General features: G+C 43.2%; 1 protein-coding gene across 1 annotated transcript in view; it reads left to right on the plus strand.

Moving 5' to 3' along the window:
• RASSF3 (Ras association domain family member 3) overlaps nucleotides 1-15,061 on the plus strand; it is a 105,285-nt gene that overhangs the window by 22,340 nt on the left and 67,884 nt on the right. Inside the window, exon 2 of the mRNA XM_009281107.2 lies at nucleotides 1,964-2,088. Coding sequence (XP_009279382.2) covers nucleotides 1,964-2,088 — 125 coding nt within the window. The remainder of the gene's footprint in view (nucleotides 1-1,963; nucleotides 2,089-15,061) is intronic.

Here is a 15,061-nt window from a genome sequence, read left to right on the forward strand (position 1 = left end):
AAAACATCCCTGTGTTGTCAACACTGTCTTCAGCACAAATCCAAAACATAGCCCCATACTAGCTACTGTGAAAAAAATTAACTCTATCCCAGCCAAAACCAGCACAGAGAGTTAGAGCCTTTTTTCAGTGTTTTGATTTATACTGCAGTAGGGTCCTTCTTGCCACATAATTAGCTGGAGGCTATTTGCTGATGTCCCAAGAGGAGTGTGACTTGAGACATATTATAGTGATATAGTCAGTCTGGTTTAAGATCAGAAACATCCTAGTTATCTGATCCAGTTATCTGACTCACTCTGCTGGGTCACTGGTATTGGAAAAGTTTTGACTGGTTGACTTTGTATTGGCAGACTTTGTGCCAAATAAAATATATTTAATCTTGCCTTAATGCAATTATAGCACAGATTCTATATCAGGCACAGAAATGTGATTGCATGTTTACACCTGATCCACATTAAAATTTTTACTTTTGGATTATCTGCCGGTGCAGGGATCTTACATTAAAGACCAAGTCCCTAGCCAAGAGGAGCAGCGTTGCAGGGAACACCCTGCTGCCTTGCCCCATAACACTGCTGATGAGTATGGATGGGAAATGGAAACCTTGAAGAATATATTCTTCAGGAACTGTAATGAGAATCTAATCAAACATAAGGGAAACTGAGATTTTTGAGAGGCTGATAAGGGAACAAAAAAAACCTCATCCAGAATTCAGCTTTTGCTATAAACCAGGAAAGTGTAAAGCTTTGAGACAAAAAAAAAATATTTTTAACAGTAGTTTAGTTAGGGAAAATTAAAGCATTTCATCCAAAAGTCATTCTTGGAAATGGCTGAATTGTTTTAGCTGAAATGTTCTAAAACAAACAGCATGATGTTCCCCAGCATGGAAACTTGAAGTACAAGTGGTTGCTCTTCGGCAAAATTATAAACAATTTAAAACCTAAAAATGGAAATTGACATTCAGTGCTGGACAAAGGTGGTATCATGAACTCTGCCCCAACTTACACAGAAAAACAGCAAACGCAACAAGGCTTCAGAGCAAATACCGGTTGTTTTTGCAAATACTGTTAAAATTATTCTCTATGAGATTAGAGGCCATATGAATCATCTGATTTCTTACTAGACATAGGGCCATCTGCCTCTGTTATCATGAATTTACGTTTCTAATAGCCATCTTAGTTGATTTTGCTAGCCAGCAAGTGAAATTTCTGAATTGTTCTTGAAGGCAACTTTGTGATTTAGCAGGTTAATTACAGCTTCAGATAAGCTTCTCATTCCATTTTCAAGATTAGAGGCCATATGAATCATCTGATTTCTTACTAGACATAGGGCCATCTGCCTCTGTTATCATGAATTTACGTTTCTAATAGCCATCTTAGTTGATTTTGCTAGCCAGCAAGTGAAATTTCTGAATTGTTCTTGAAGGCAACTTTGTGATTTAGCAGGTTAATTACAGCTTCAGATAAGCTTCTCATTCCATTTTCAATATTCATGTGCATATTCTTAGGAGAACCTAAGCCTAAAACATGTAAACCATGTAATAGTGATTGTACTTGCATAGAAATTTTTATCTGAAAATCATAAATGTGGCTTTTCTGAGAACGGCCCCTTTCGAGCTTACATTACAGCAGCTAATACATAGTATGTGGCATGGACTTTTTGCAAAAACATCTCACCCGGGCAGCCCTGATCTACCTACCGGACTGCATCACTGCAGCCATGTCAGTGTGACACTGAGGTGTGCTGCACTGTCACCTTAGCTCCAGTGAATTTACATCTCCAATAATATGTAACTATTATTATCTCTACATACGGGCGGGGAGATTCGGTCGAGAGGTGGTAGTTTCTCTGAGGTCACGTAGCAAATGAGGATGTGCCTCGCTCCTAGGTTCTGCCTGCAGCAACTTCATTTCTAAACGCTTCTTTTTTTTTTTTGTGTGTGTGTGTGTGTCTGTGTGCGTCTTTCAGATTGCAAATACACCTGCCATGCTCACTGCCGAGATCTGGTGCACCTGGGCTGCCGGCGGAATGGAAAATTAATGGACTGCCTCACTCCACATGACACCTTAGATCCATCTTACAACAACAGTCAGGTAGTATATCTTGTGTTCATGTAATTACTGCTTTCTCTTGTCAGCTCTGTAATGAAGTGTGGTCTGCCTGCCTCACCTGGCTGCTCGGAAAGAATGTCTCACTTAGGTATGGCCAGCAAAGCTAAATTTCCCACCCAGTGCTGTGATTTTACAGTACAGCTGGGTCGAGCTGCAACTGGCTGCTGCCAGCTGGGTCACTCCTGCTCCAATTAGTTTTCAGCTAAACTGGCTGAAAAGTAGTCCCACAAAAAGGTATTTTTCCTGTTGGTTTGGGTCACTGTAGGGTCAGAGCAGGCACTACGGCAGGGGATGAGAACATGAGGAAAGAGCTCCTCTTCAGATAGACTCAGCCGCACCGTGCAGCAGCTCACAAAGTGAGCTTGATGACCCAGGTGCCCTGTGCTGCTGGGTGTAGAGCCACAGTGAGGCAAATAAAACTAAGGGCTTGGCTATTTGTGACCATTAAAGATCTTACTAGTTTTGTCTGGGTTTGGTGTTAATCCCCCAGTTCTCATTAAATCCCTCTTAGGGTAATTTCAAATTTCCTCGCCTGGATTCCCCAGCAGCTTTAATGGGTCACAGTGTGGCTCCTCGTTTCCTTCCTTAAACCACCACAGAGCATCACTCCTTGCGTTTCACCCTCGACATCAGGGCCTTTCTCTTTGTTCAGGGAACACATCAAAGCAGCACTTTTCTGCAGAGTGGAGGGTCCTCTGAGAAGGAGGTTCATACGGTGATAATGAGCCCCTTAGACCTTTAGTGCTGTGATAAAGGTTGTATTGTGCTAATTAGCTCATGCCTCTTTGCATTTTCAAATACATTTATCTTTTGTCCTCCACAAAAGTCCATCCAAACTTAATCAGATGTTAAGCCTTTGAACATTTACACCTAACCAGTAGAAACTTCTGAGAGGGCACCAAAATTTCTCAGTGCCCTTGCTGAGCTTGCTGCACATGCTCCAGGCCAGCACTGAATTTTCTCTGCAAGTGCAGCATTTATTTGGTAGGGGAGATGCTTGGTCCAGCCACCCAAATTGCAACTGAGGACACAGTGTCTCCTGTGTGCTCCTCATGACTTGCTGTTGGGAAGAGCGAAGGGGAATAACTCAGATGCTGAAAGGAGTAGCAGGGGTGGGGAGAGGGAAGGACATGGCAACACAGGTTTTGGAGGTGTGGGTGACTATCAGCAAGAAAATACCACAGGAGCAGAAAGAGAAGGCCATTAAAAGCCATTTATACTCAAAAAGGCATGTACAGCTTGGCCATGAGAGATCTAAGAAAGAGCTAGTGCTGTCTTGGGTAAAGCAGCTATGAATGCTGAGCAAGGAAACTTTCTTGCTGTTTGAGCCTTACAGCACTCGGGGAAGCAGAATTTCATGCGCATTTATTTGTGTGCCACAAGATTGCATCAAAGCAGTACTGGTTTTTGCCTACTGATTCCTTCCTCTTGGAAGAAGTCACAGTTTGGCTGGTTGCTGTAGATGACAGTTGTTACAAATCTCCACTTTCCTCACTAGCTGTCTGGGTCAGTGTGTGTCTGACAACTGATACATGTAAGGTGAGGATTCAAATGCTATTTTCAGCATCCATCACCCATTGATTTTGAAGCAACAATAATTTACGTGCACAAAACCTGGAAAGTTTCTTACTGGGTGAAGTGATTGTCTTTGTGCACGGCTGTCCCGCGTGCACAGCGCTGACACAGCTGCCGATGGAAGCTGCAAGGTTTGAGTTCACTCCCTGCTCTGCTACTTACCTGCTCATACCGCTTTGTCTTTCTAGGACTTAGATTTCTTGTAAGTAAAAAAGGAGTTAGAATTTTTAAAAATAATTTTAAGATCTGTGAATGTAAACATTGTTACAAGAGCTGGCATTTACAGGTTACTGTTATTGAAATACAACTCCCAGCTCAGCTGCCTTTTCAAAATTACTTTTCCCTTCCCTGCTAAAATTTTCTGGACTTAGTCTCAGTCTTAAGTTGATTTTTCCTTTCTGTTTAAAGTTTGAACCTCCATCTCACATATACAACTGAGTATATGTTTAGTATAAGATAATGAAGGAGTCAGAGCATGGGAAAAAGGCTGAATCTATTTCCCTTATAAAATTATTCTTGCATTCTTATTCTGTGGGTGGCGCCTAGTCTGCAGGGTTTTAGTTAGACGCAGGAGTGTGCTTTTGAAGCAAATCTTCCAATTGTCCTCACTTCCCTTGCTTTGGTTGATATTAACGAGCAGTCTTAGAGTGCATAAACTTAATTCCCTTTCAGATGAAAATTAAGCTGCTTCCTGAAACCTCTGGGAAGAGGCACTCCAGGAGCCTACCTAACATGCTCCAACCACTAATGGGCATTCAGTCCACAGAATCAAAACAGAGATTGTCTTAAGTAAAACCTGTGAAGTGTTTATATTGAGGATTTGGGGTTCTCAGCACCACTTGCTTTGCTTTACAGAGCTGCTCGAGTTGCACCACAGTATTTGCTAACGTAGGCGTCAGATGCTTGGCACAGAACAGTCCCCAGCGAGAAGCAAACGGATAAGTGTTCCAGTGATGCCCGCTTTTGCTTTATCTACATCGTGACTTTATAATCACATGGTATGCAAAACCAGTTAATTTTGCATGAGCTATGCTAGTAAAATGCATAGCTGGAAAGACCACGCATGTATTTTGGGGGTATCCCACCCATACAGTGAGCATCTGAACTGAAATATGAAGGGATTTAGGAGAACTGCTGGAAATTTATAGTATTTATGGAGAGGAACGCCTTGCTAACAAGCCTTAGTCCTGGGCTTTATGCATTTTCTTCCTGCTAGGATAACCATTTTGTTTTGAAGTATAATTTTTTTTGTTAAACGAAATAATTTTATGTGGGCAAAGCACTAATTTGAAGTTGTTACGTTGGCATTCTTATGCCGGTACAGCTTAGATCTTTTCTTGTACAGAGACACGGCACCTTTATACTTGCCTAACTTCCTCCACACAGGTAGATGATTGCTCTCAAATGCTTTGAGACCTCACTCTGTAAGGCCTAAGACCATTTTAGACTGGTCGGGCAAAGTGAGTGTATCTCCTACTTGATCTGGGTGATGTAAACTGCACTTTGTCCTGCTGCAATGACCTTGTGGCGCCCTGAGCGCAGCAGAGCTTGCGGCTCGGCTGTAGTTCCCGGTCCTGGATGCTCGTTCGTGCCCGTGCAGTGCCGCATGTTTCCCCCTGCCCTTGCACTCCCAGCGGTGCCAGTACTGCTGCTTTTGGACAATGTGTTTTAATACGGGTGGGGGAAACGGCGTGGCTTCCAATGTTTACTCTTGCAAAGCCCAATCAGCTCTTCAGTTTGCAACACAGCTTGTGAACAGTGCTGTCAGCACAACGGGCTGGGTGTTGTGGTGTGGCTGGAACACCTTAAGCTCCAAATAACCCTGAACAAACGTCTTGTTGAACCACAGTTTGAGAATCTGGGCTTCGGATTTCCCTTATGGGGAAGAGGAATTTCTTACAGGCTCTCAACTGCTCATTTTGCAAATGCAGTCAACAGATTTCCAAGGGATTTCCATCCTGTGCAATTCTGCCAGTGACTGGAGCCCTTTGGTGCACCCATGAGTGGTCAGATAGTCTCAGAATTTGGAATATGGCCATGCTGCTTGACTTTGTTAACAAGTTATTGGAGCTCAAAAGGCCTGAACTTTGAGGTCCTTTCTGTGTGTGTGTATATATATATATAAACCCATATATATTTCATTATAAATAGGTCTAGGAAATTCCATTATGTAGCTATTTTGAGAGATCGCTAAGGCTTGTGTGTGTGATATATATATAAACCCATATATATTTCATTATAAATAGGTCTAGGAAATTCCATTATGTAGCTATTTTGAGAGATCGCTAAGGCTGTGGGGTTAAATACTTGTAAATGAAACTCACAATTTCAAACATACTGCAAGTACCCGATGGCAGAAATATATGGCTCAGGAGAAAAGGGGATGGTATTTTGCTAATTGTGTGGCCTTAAATGTTTCCCTCCTGAAAAGGCTTCCTATAGAGATTAAAGAGGAAATGATGGACATAGGTCCTCTGCGACCTTGTAACAGACCACTGAGAAAGAGCTGCCAGTTTCCTCCAGGAACGAGCAGAGGGGCATGAATAGAGCCGCTTTCCAGGAGTCCTCTCCTGTGCTACCACATTGCCCATTACAGGAGCAACACCTCTGACTGACACTGCCGAGGGCTTCTCAAAGTCTAAGTAGTATCAAAGCCATTATGTGGACTTTCATTTTTTCCTGTTTTTTTCACCCCAGATGGATCAAAATGTTAAAATTTCTTATGTATGAGCCACAGATACAATTTCTTTTCTCCTTGAAGATGGCGTGCCTTCCCAAAGAGGTCTCACTGCACTCGAATTTTCCCAAAGCCAGAGGGTGGTCAGAGATGAGGTTTGTACAAGACCCAAGGCACTTGGTAAAGTATGGAAAGGGATATATAGGCTGTCCCAAATGGCTTGGATAATAACACCACCCAGATTGCTTCAAAATGCATGAACCTGCTGTGGAGAAGACTGAGAGGGTCTCACAGTGCAAATATAGAAAATTCTGGACCTGGATCAGCACTGAGGTTACTATCTGAATGTAACTGGAACTGAAAGTAGTTTTCAGTTCTTCCCGCTCAGAAGTGAGGTAGTTTGACATCTCTTTTCAAAAATATCCCCTTTGGGGATATTGCGATGGAGATGTGTACAGCTCTTGATTAATAATGTAAGCTACTGTTGAGCCATTGACTGCTCTCCCATACTAACTCTTGGAAGTGGCGTGTGCTCTGTACAATGGGCATGGTTTTTTATGGCTTGTGTATTCCAGATCTCTGCTAAAACTGATTATGCTTGGTAGTAGTTGAAAGGAAAAGAGGAAAACTGAATGACGTTTGTTTTGGCAGGCAGACCATAGTTTCATTTTTGCCAGTGACTGGGAAAAAATTTAAACTAAACCTGGAGCTCATTTCAGTTCTAATTGTGTATATTACTCAGGCTACTTTTAGGGAAATCCATTTGGCATAAATAAAAGCCTTGTCAGATTATATAGACTAGAAATTAGTCCCAAGCTTTCAAAAAATAATTTGAGAGTACCCACAACAGGTCTTCTGCCACTACTGTCTGCAGCCTTCCTTCACAGGGGTATTACTAATACAGGCTTTGCACAGTATTGACTTAAGATCTTTAATTTATAAATTCATTGCAACATTTTTAAGAAGTCTAATTTACTATATAGATATTTGGACTCCTTTAGTATTCTCTGGAGTAGGCATCATGAAATAGTCTGTCGGGTTTGCTAGAGCAGACCGAATAAATGCTTGGGCTGATGGCGACTGAGGCTGTAGTTGAATATTGCGAGTAGGATGAATCCAAAAGATGCATTTAAACAAGGCGGGCTTTTTGAAATGAAAAGTGGATCTTAAAGCCCAATCAGTAAAGACTGGAGGAGGCACATGTTGAGTGGACCTGTATCATATACAGGGAATATATATATCATATATATAAATAACATAATACTGAAATTAGTATTTTTAACAGAGTGGACTTCAGCTTGTTGGCACCCGGTGGGAATTTTCAGCCCGTAGAAGCAATCAGAGTCATGTTGTTACACCACTATGGTTTTAAAACGTTATTTAATGTTATTTACACATTTTCATAACACAGTAAATCTATCCTTAAACTTTTTTTTTTTCAAAGTACTTGGGTACTATACAGGCCTGACCTTTCAAACAGAAAGGTAGCAAGCTCACTGCTTAAAGAACGTATTGCTGAAACCCAGAGAAGATCAGTTATAGGTTGTTTAGCAACCAGATCAACTCCAGTCAAACAGCTCTGATTTTCTAGTTACGTAGAAGAAGCAGATGAGGCTTCAAATTACAGGAAAATACTGCTATTAGACGAGGGGAACATTTAAAATGCACTTTCGATTTTTGCACAGTTACGTGTTTTCATATTCAAGACGTTTGTATAGTCTCCCTAGAAAACAATATGTGTTTCCCTAGTAATGTGGCCAGCTTCAACCTGCCATTTTGTCAGCTGTCATTATAAGATCAATGCTCTTATTCCACCACTTATTTCTAATACAGACTATTCTTACCACATACATTTTTCCACAATCCTTTCCAGTTTCTGCTCTCAGTGTTGTGCCAGGTGTAGGACGTAAAATACCAACGGCATTTTTTCATTGTGGCAGTTTTCTTCCTAATTCAAAGTTATTAATATCTTCCCAGTATCTCAGCAGGCTCAGCAGAGCACAGATGATCACGTTACAAATTTAATACAAGTAATATAGGCTTGCACGTCCCGTGCGTTCCAGGTAGTTCTACGATACTCAAATAGCATTGCCTAATCTTGTTGGAGAAGAAGTTCAAGGAGAACCGATCCTCTAAATCGTGAAGTTTTATGTGTTGTGTATGTTACATAGCATGATATAGCTGCACTCCAATGTGAGGGGTGGCCAGGCTCTGCCTGAGCAAGCACAGGGGGGCTGGCAACAAGGCAGGATCCTGAGGGTTGGGCTTGTGGTAGTTTGCAGCAAAGAGATCAGAGTATGGTTTCTTTCTTATCTTTAGGGTAGATTTTCAACATGCAGATCAGGACAACGATCACTAGGATGATTGGTTTTGATGGGGCGTGTGTAGGCAAATGGATGTTGGCTGCCTTCATCAAAACGTGCATGCCTGAAGATGGGTATTTTGCTGTTATATGTTGTAGATTATGATTGTACATGGAAATTGCCCAGCTGCTGGGTGATAAATCACTAACTATGATAGTGTCTTGAGTGCCTTACTCAACCCTCAAAACATGCAAAGAAAATGAGCACTGGCTGGAAAGCCGGTAAGTGGGGGGTGAACACTGGCCCCTGCGAGTCTGTCCCAGTGCAATCCTAACACTGACTTTCCTCAAAAGTCCATGTGCTGTAGATGACAGATGGACAACTAAACTTCACCTTTCTGTTAGAGATAGGCTGGTAACAGAGTGACAGTGGTTTTCATTCCCCCCTTCACAGGCTGCCTGATTATTTACTTTATATTCATAAAACACCTCGACCAAAATGGAATTACCAGCAGCCGCGTCAGGTCTGTCCTAATCTATTAAACCACAGGGGTGACTGGATTCTAAGCAGGACAAGGGTCCAAAGAAATATCTAATATCACGCACTTTCTAGTGCGCTTATTCATGAGGCTGATTTTATTTTGCATTTGAATGTTCGGGAAGGTAGCTGGTCTGGTGACATGACTGCAGACTACTTAATTCACCCCACGTAGACCTGCCCTAAGCAAATAACAAGATGGCAGCGAGAGCTGATTAGAAGAGAAAGTCAGAACTGTTGTGAAACTCGCATCCCATTTTCTCATCCAGATTGCCTAAGATATTCTTGGAGCTTCACACTATGTCTCTCTCTCTCTCTTTTTTTTTTTTTAAATATCAGGCTTTTTTTGTTGACTTATGGCTTTAGCAGCTGTTGGAAATGTACAGAGAAGAGATTGCTCCTGCCTTTTGACTCAGTGCAGGAAGGGCATGATGCAAAACCTTCCCTGGTGGGGAAGGAAGGTGGGGAGCGGTTTTTGATTATTTTTAATAATAACATTCCTGGGTGAAGATATGAAAATATTTCTTCCCAGTCTTTGATCCAAGTAGCTTGCCAACCAGCAGCCCCACAGACAGCTGTTAGGAAAACAGGTAGAGAACAGAGCCCTATGTTGTTCTGATGCAGTCCTGTTTATCTTACGGAAATGTAAAGCCTTGTTTCCCAGAGAGTAGTAATCAAACGACAGGAGGTAGCGTTTTTCCTCACTGATTCATGGCTTCCTCTAACTGGGGACGCTGCCTAAAAGCTGCCCTCCAGACTCTTCCTCAGTGCAGAGGAGCCCGCCTGTTTGCATGAGCTCGGTTTCTCCCCAGCTCTGCGTGTGTGCTGCCTGGTGGTTCCCCTTCTCCCAGGGATCTCGTTCTACAGTAAAGCTCCGTTCTTGTATGTGTTGTCTCACGTCAGCCTGCTCCCACAGGAAGTGTGGATAAGAACTTACATGGTCCCCGTTTACTCTGCAAATAGTGTGTATAAGCATGTAAAAATTCAGCAATGTAGTAAGTGTTAATGCTTCAATGTACTTACTGGGAAGGAGGAAACTGTCAGCAGTTATATGTCATTTAAAAGCAATGGCAATGAAGTCATACTAGTTAAACTTCTGGGGAGTAGTCCTCTTGTTCCTACCCAAAGCGTAAAGAAGTAGCTGCCTTTCCCAGGATCGAAACATACTGGGTTTTCGTAGCACTTGTGGGAGATCTCGAGGAATAGTCACTTTGTCGTGTTTCCTTCTCCCTTTTTATTCAAGCTATTGTAAGCCTCCATCCCTGTAGCATAGGTCCCAGTGGGATCCTGCACCTTTGGTTCCTGTGACCTTCTGATCCTTTACTGCCAAGCAAAAGGAGCTGCCTGGGTACAAAAGGCTGTTGTGTTGTTTCTTCTGAACGCAGAGACAGAGCTACAAAATTTAGACTCCTACAAGCTTTTTAGATCTGGTTTGTTCTACAAAGAATATGCTGGTGATCAGTTGTTTTTTTTTTTTTATTTCCATGAATGTTTATTTCACAAATGATGTAACAACCCTTTCAAAAATGAGATAAAGTCCCTTCATCGCTTCATTGAAGATATACACCTTACATTATGGTTGTGATATTCCAGATGAGATTTTTGATCCAGAGGTAGTTTTGCATCTTGATCGCCTTTCACCTGTGACCTGTAGATTTCTTATGACTTGTTACCTGGTTCTTAATCAAGATGCGTCTCCTAAGGATGAGTTTTGGATCAGCTCCTGGCCCAGATGATCCTGGAGCCATGCTGCTTGGAAGCTGGACAGTGCCCTAAGAAGATAAACCCAGCTGGTCTCTGCATACCTGCCCTATGTGGATAACCCCTGGAGAAAAACAGAAAAGAATCATCTCCCCTTTACGACTGAGAAGAAAACTTTCATCATGGGAAACCGAGAGATCTTCAAACACGTTACAACTAGCCTTGTGAACCAATGGAGAGCTGCAGATGCCCATTTTAGGTATCTTGCCTACTGATGTGCTGCAGTCAGCTGGATAACTGGATACAATTATTTGCTTTGCCTAAATCATATCCTATGCTTCTCCATCTCTTTCTCTGCCAGTGCTTGCAAGCGTGTATGTAGCCATGGTCAATCCCCTTTTAAGGCTTTGTCTTCTTTGACAGAGTATTTGTTTACAGCAAGATAAATACCATCACTGATTATTTTGCTTTACAATCCTAAGTGAGAACAAAGTGGTGATAGTTACCATGGGGCAGCAGGATGAGGTCAGCACTGTGCATCCTGCCTGGGGCTGACCTCACCTAGCTGACTTCAGGATAAAATTATGTTGCCTTGATTTCTCTAAGCTTTTCTATCACAACGACCTTATCAGACACTTCTGCAACATTATTCTCTGGGGAAGGAAGACCAGTGTATAGCAAGGCTGAACACTACTTTTACATTGCCCAATACTCCTAAACTTGTGTTTAGAGGAACATTGCTCAGTCCATGCTCCACTCTTGAGTTTTCCATTTACCCTGTCCTCTCCCCTCGACCTTCCTTTTGCCATCCTGACTAATATTTTCCTTTACAGTAACCTTGAAGAGAGATTTCCTTATCTGCATATATGACTAATCAGTAAGGTCTTATGATTATTATAAAGCAATTTGTTGGAGGTAGGAATTAGAGCGTGAAACTGGGACTGAGGAAGCCAGATTTGCAGACCTTGCTCTACTAATGACTGATTAGATATGGCCTTCAGCAAGTCAATTTGGCCTTGGTTTTCAGATGTGCTGATTTAATTATTAGTCTTTTGCCTCCAGCTTTCTTTTCTTCCTTATTCTAGGGGGAGGGAGGTGCCCACAGTATGCAAACCTGCTATTTCATTTTACCTCAAATATGTCTCAGTCTGGGGAGTCAAAAGTAGAAGTTGTCTTTGGAAATGGTGACATTGTGAATAATGTTCCTTGCCTATCTGCTGCTCATAGTCGCACTGAGGATGAGCTCTTTCTTGCAAAGTATTATGGGCAAATAAATGCACTGTGTGGCACAAAGTTACATTCTGAGAATTTGATTGTTTCTTCTTTATGCTTTACCTGTAACTTCTATGAATATTCCTGAATTTGTTAAAGAATCCGTAATCTGGGAAAGGAAAGCAAGGGTGAATTCTTAAAATTGAGGATTACAGACAGGGTAAATTCAGAGGTAATTCAGTATGAGAGAGAGGAAGGAGTAAAATCTCTGACAGCTGCATTTGTGAACTGTGATTCTACTGAATTCTTTATGTTCTCTTCCCCACAATTAACAGGTATAGCTAGAGACAGGAACGATTTATTGGAGTGAATGAATGCAAGAAATAAGTGTTTTGGAAATACCCAGGATCCATGTTTCCAGTTGTAATTAGGCAGTTGCTGTCTGTCTGAGAAGTGTCCTTAATGTTACTCTTTGGGGGTAGGTCAGGGGTCCTCTCCTTGGGCTGAACCATCTTTCTGAGATCCTGCGCTCTGTCTCCCAGCAGGAACCTTCTGAGCTGTGCTGGGCTGCACAGCTCCCACAGCTTCCCCCGCATCAGCCCGCACCCCCCGAGCCACTGGGCTTCACCCCCTCGCTGCCAGGTCCTTCTGCTCTACGCAGAAGTAGCTCGTCCCATGTGCACATCTCCCATGTGCATGGCTGGAGAGAGGAGAGACCTTCACTGTTAGAGAAAGAGGAAGAGAGAAACAGAAAAGGGACAAGAGGGGCTGACATGAGCCATCTGGATTTTTTATTTCTTGTCTCCCTCTGTCTCCCATCACACAGTCTGGACCTCCCAGGGCAGCCCCACTCTTGGGTTTGAGAATCATCGCATTAGGTTAGACAGTGAAAAAGGAGATGTAGGGTCCGGTAGAGTCAGTGAGAGCAGAGTTTTGCCGCAACAGATCCAGTTTCACTAACAGTTTGTAAACATCTATTAACCATCTTATTTTTTCTTTAAAGTGTCCTCAACTTGCAGTTTTGAGCCTTCTTTGGACTGAGATTGCCTGCTGGGGAGTCAGCACAGCGTGTCCCAGAATTGGGGACAGGAACTGCCCCGCATCCCGAGCCAGAAAGAGAGGTTAGCAGACACAGTGCCTCTGATGCGAGGGAAGTGCGCGTGCCTCCATCCCACCCACCCCCAGGCTACCCAAATTTTAAGATGAGTTGGCCATGGTCCAACAGTTGGCAGCATTTCATATACAAGTCCTCTAGACTGTGCTAAAGCACTGTGCCTAAGAGCAGTCTTTCCTGGGCATTCCACACTCTTCCCCACACTTTCCTTTCTTTTAAGTCACCTGTGGTTTTTGGCTGCAATTAAGAAGGAAAAAATTTCTGGCAGTTCTGCCGTAGTCGGATTTGGCAGTTTCACCGGTTACTTCCAGTAATTATCTCCATGTCACAGATATGCCCTCAGTGCCAGTTTTAGGAAAACCTTCCACCTTTCTTGTGTTTGAGTAAGGAAATGGATTCTTTAGGAAATTGCTTTCCTCTGAGAACAGCCCCTTCTTTACAAACCCTCTTGCTGTGGTCTTTTGGAAAAGGCTGCATTCGAAATTTCAAATACGCTCATGTGCAAATCATTTCAATAGCTGACCTGCAGAATCTGCTGGCAGGGCTGCTGGAGGCAGTTTGCTCTGCTCACAGCTGCCTGCTTCGTTTTGGCAGCCGCACGCCTTCTGGTCCAGATGCCTGCAGCCTCTTGTCCAAGTTAGGAGCTAGACAAACTTTACACACTGTCCTGTAAATGCACCTCAGCTTATTATCTATGCGAAGAATTAGACCTAAAGCTCAGGCTGCCTTTTGCCTCCCAAAGTTATTTTAAATAGACCCAGTAAAGCTGGATTATGGATTTACAGTGGTGGATATGCCTGCTGGACTCCCACCGAGGAGGGGTGCGAATCATTGTGTTTCCTTGTAAGGGTATCTGCCCAACCACATAGCGGTGATGAACGCTGCCAGCCGGCCTGAGCAATAGCAGGCAGGCCTTTGAAAGTAGCAAAGCACATAGAGGCAGATCCTCCCCAGAAGAGCAGATACCGAAGCAGATGTTAAGGCCACATCGAGGACCGCTGAGCGCAGCGGGGAGGGGGTTGTGGCAGGAGATTACTTCCAGGACGTGGATGTGAAATTCTTAGGTACGGCTCACAGCGTTTGTGTGCCTCTCTGTTTCAAATCCTCACAGCCCTGCCACAAGCCTCTTTTAAAAAGTTTTGCAGAGTTTTCCTAAGTTATTTTAAAAACAGGTCTTTGAAACAGTTTTTAAAAAGATTTTCAGATCCAAACGAAATGAAAGTAGATGCCCTAATGCATAAAGCAAAGAGCATGAGCTTTTTAGCATTGTTCTGCTGTGATGTTACATTCAGTGATGTTTCTGACATATTTTGAGGTCTGCAAGTAGACTGCCAGTTCACTGATTACTTTCTGACCTTGAGGTACAACCCATCTTTCAATTATCCTGTGACTCTGCTAATCCGGTTGCATGTCGGGGGGGGGAGGAGCACCCGCAGTGTTAAATTACCTGCACATATGGACATACGGACACATCTGTACATCTGTTGAGTCACACGAACATAACCTCTCTTTGGCAATGCCTTGCTGTGGTTTCTCTCCAGATCTGGCACTCCAGACACAGAGTGCAGGCAGGAAAACACAGTGCTGCCCCATGGTTGGGCGGGAGTGTTGATCTGCTCGAGGGCAGGAAGGCTCTGCAGAGGGACCTGGACAGGCTGGATCGATGGGCCAAGGCCAACTGTATGAGATTCAACAAGGCCAAGTGCCGGGTCCTGCACTTCGGCCACAACAACCCCATGCAGCGCTACAGGCTTGGGGAAGAGTGGCTGGAAAGCTGCCCAGCAGAAAAGGACCTGGGGGTGCTGGTTGACAGCCGGCTGAACATGAGCCAGCAGT

Source organism: Aptenodytes forsteri, unplaced genomic scaffold, assembly GCF_000699145.1.
Source record: "Aptenodytes forsteri isolate BGI_AS27 unplaced genomic scaffold, ASM69914v1 Scaffold4, whole genome shotgun sequence".
Classification (NCBI taxonomy): Eukaryota; Metazoa; Chordata; class Aves; order Sphenisciformes; family Spheniscidae; genus Aptenodytes; species Aptenodytes forsteri.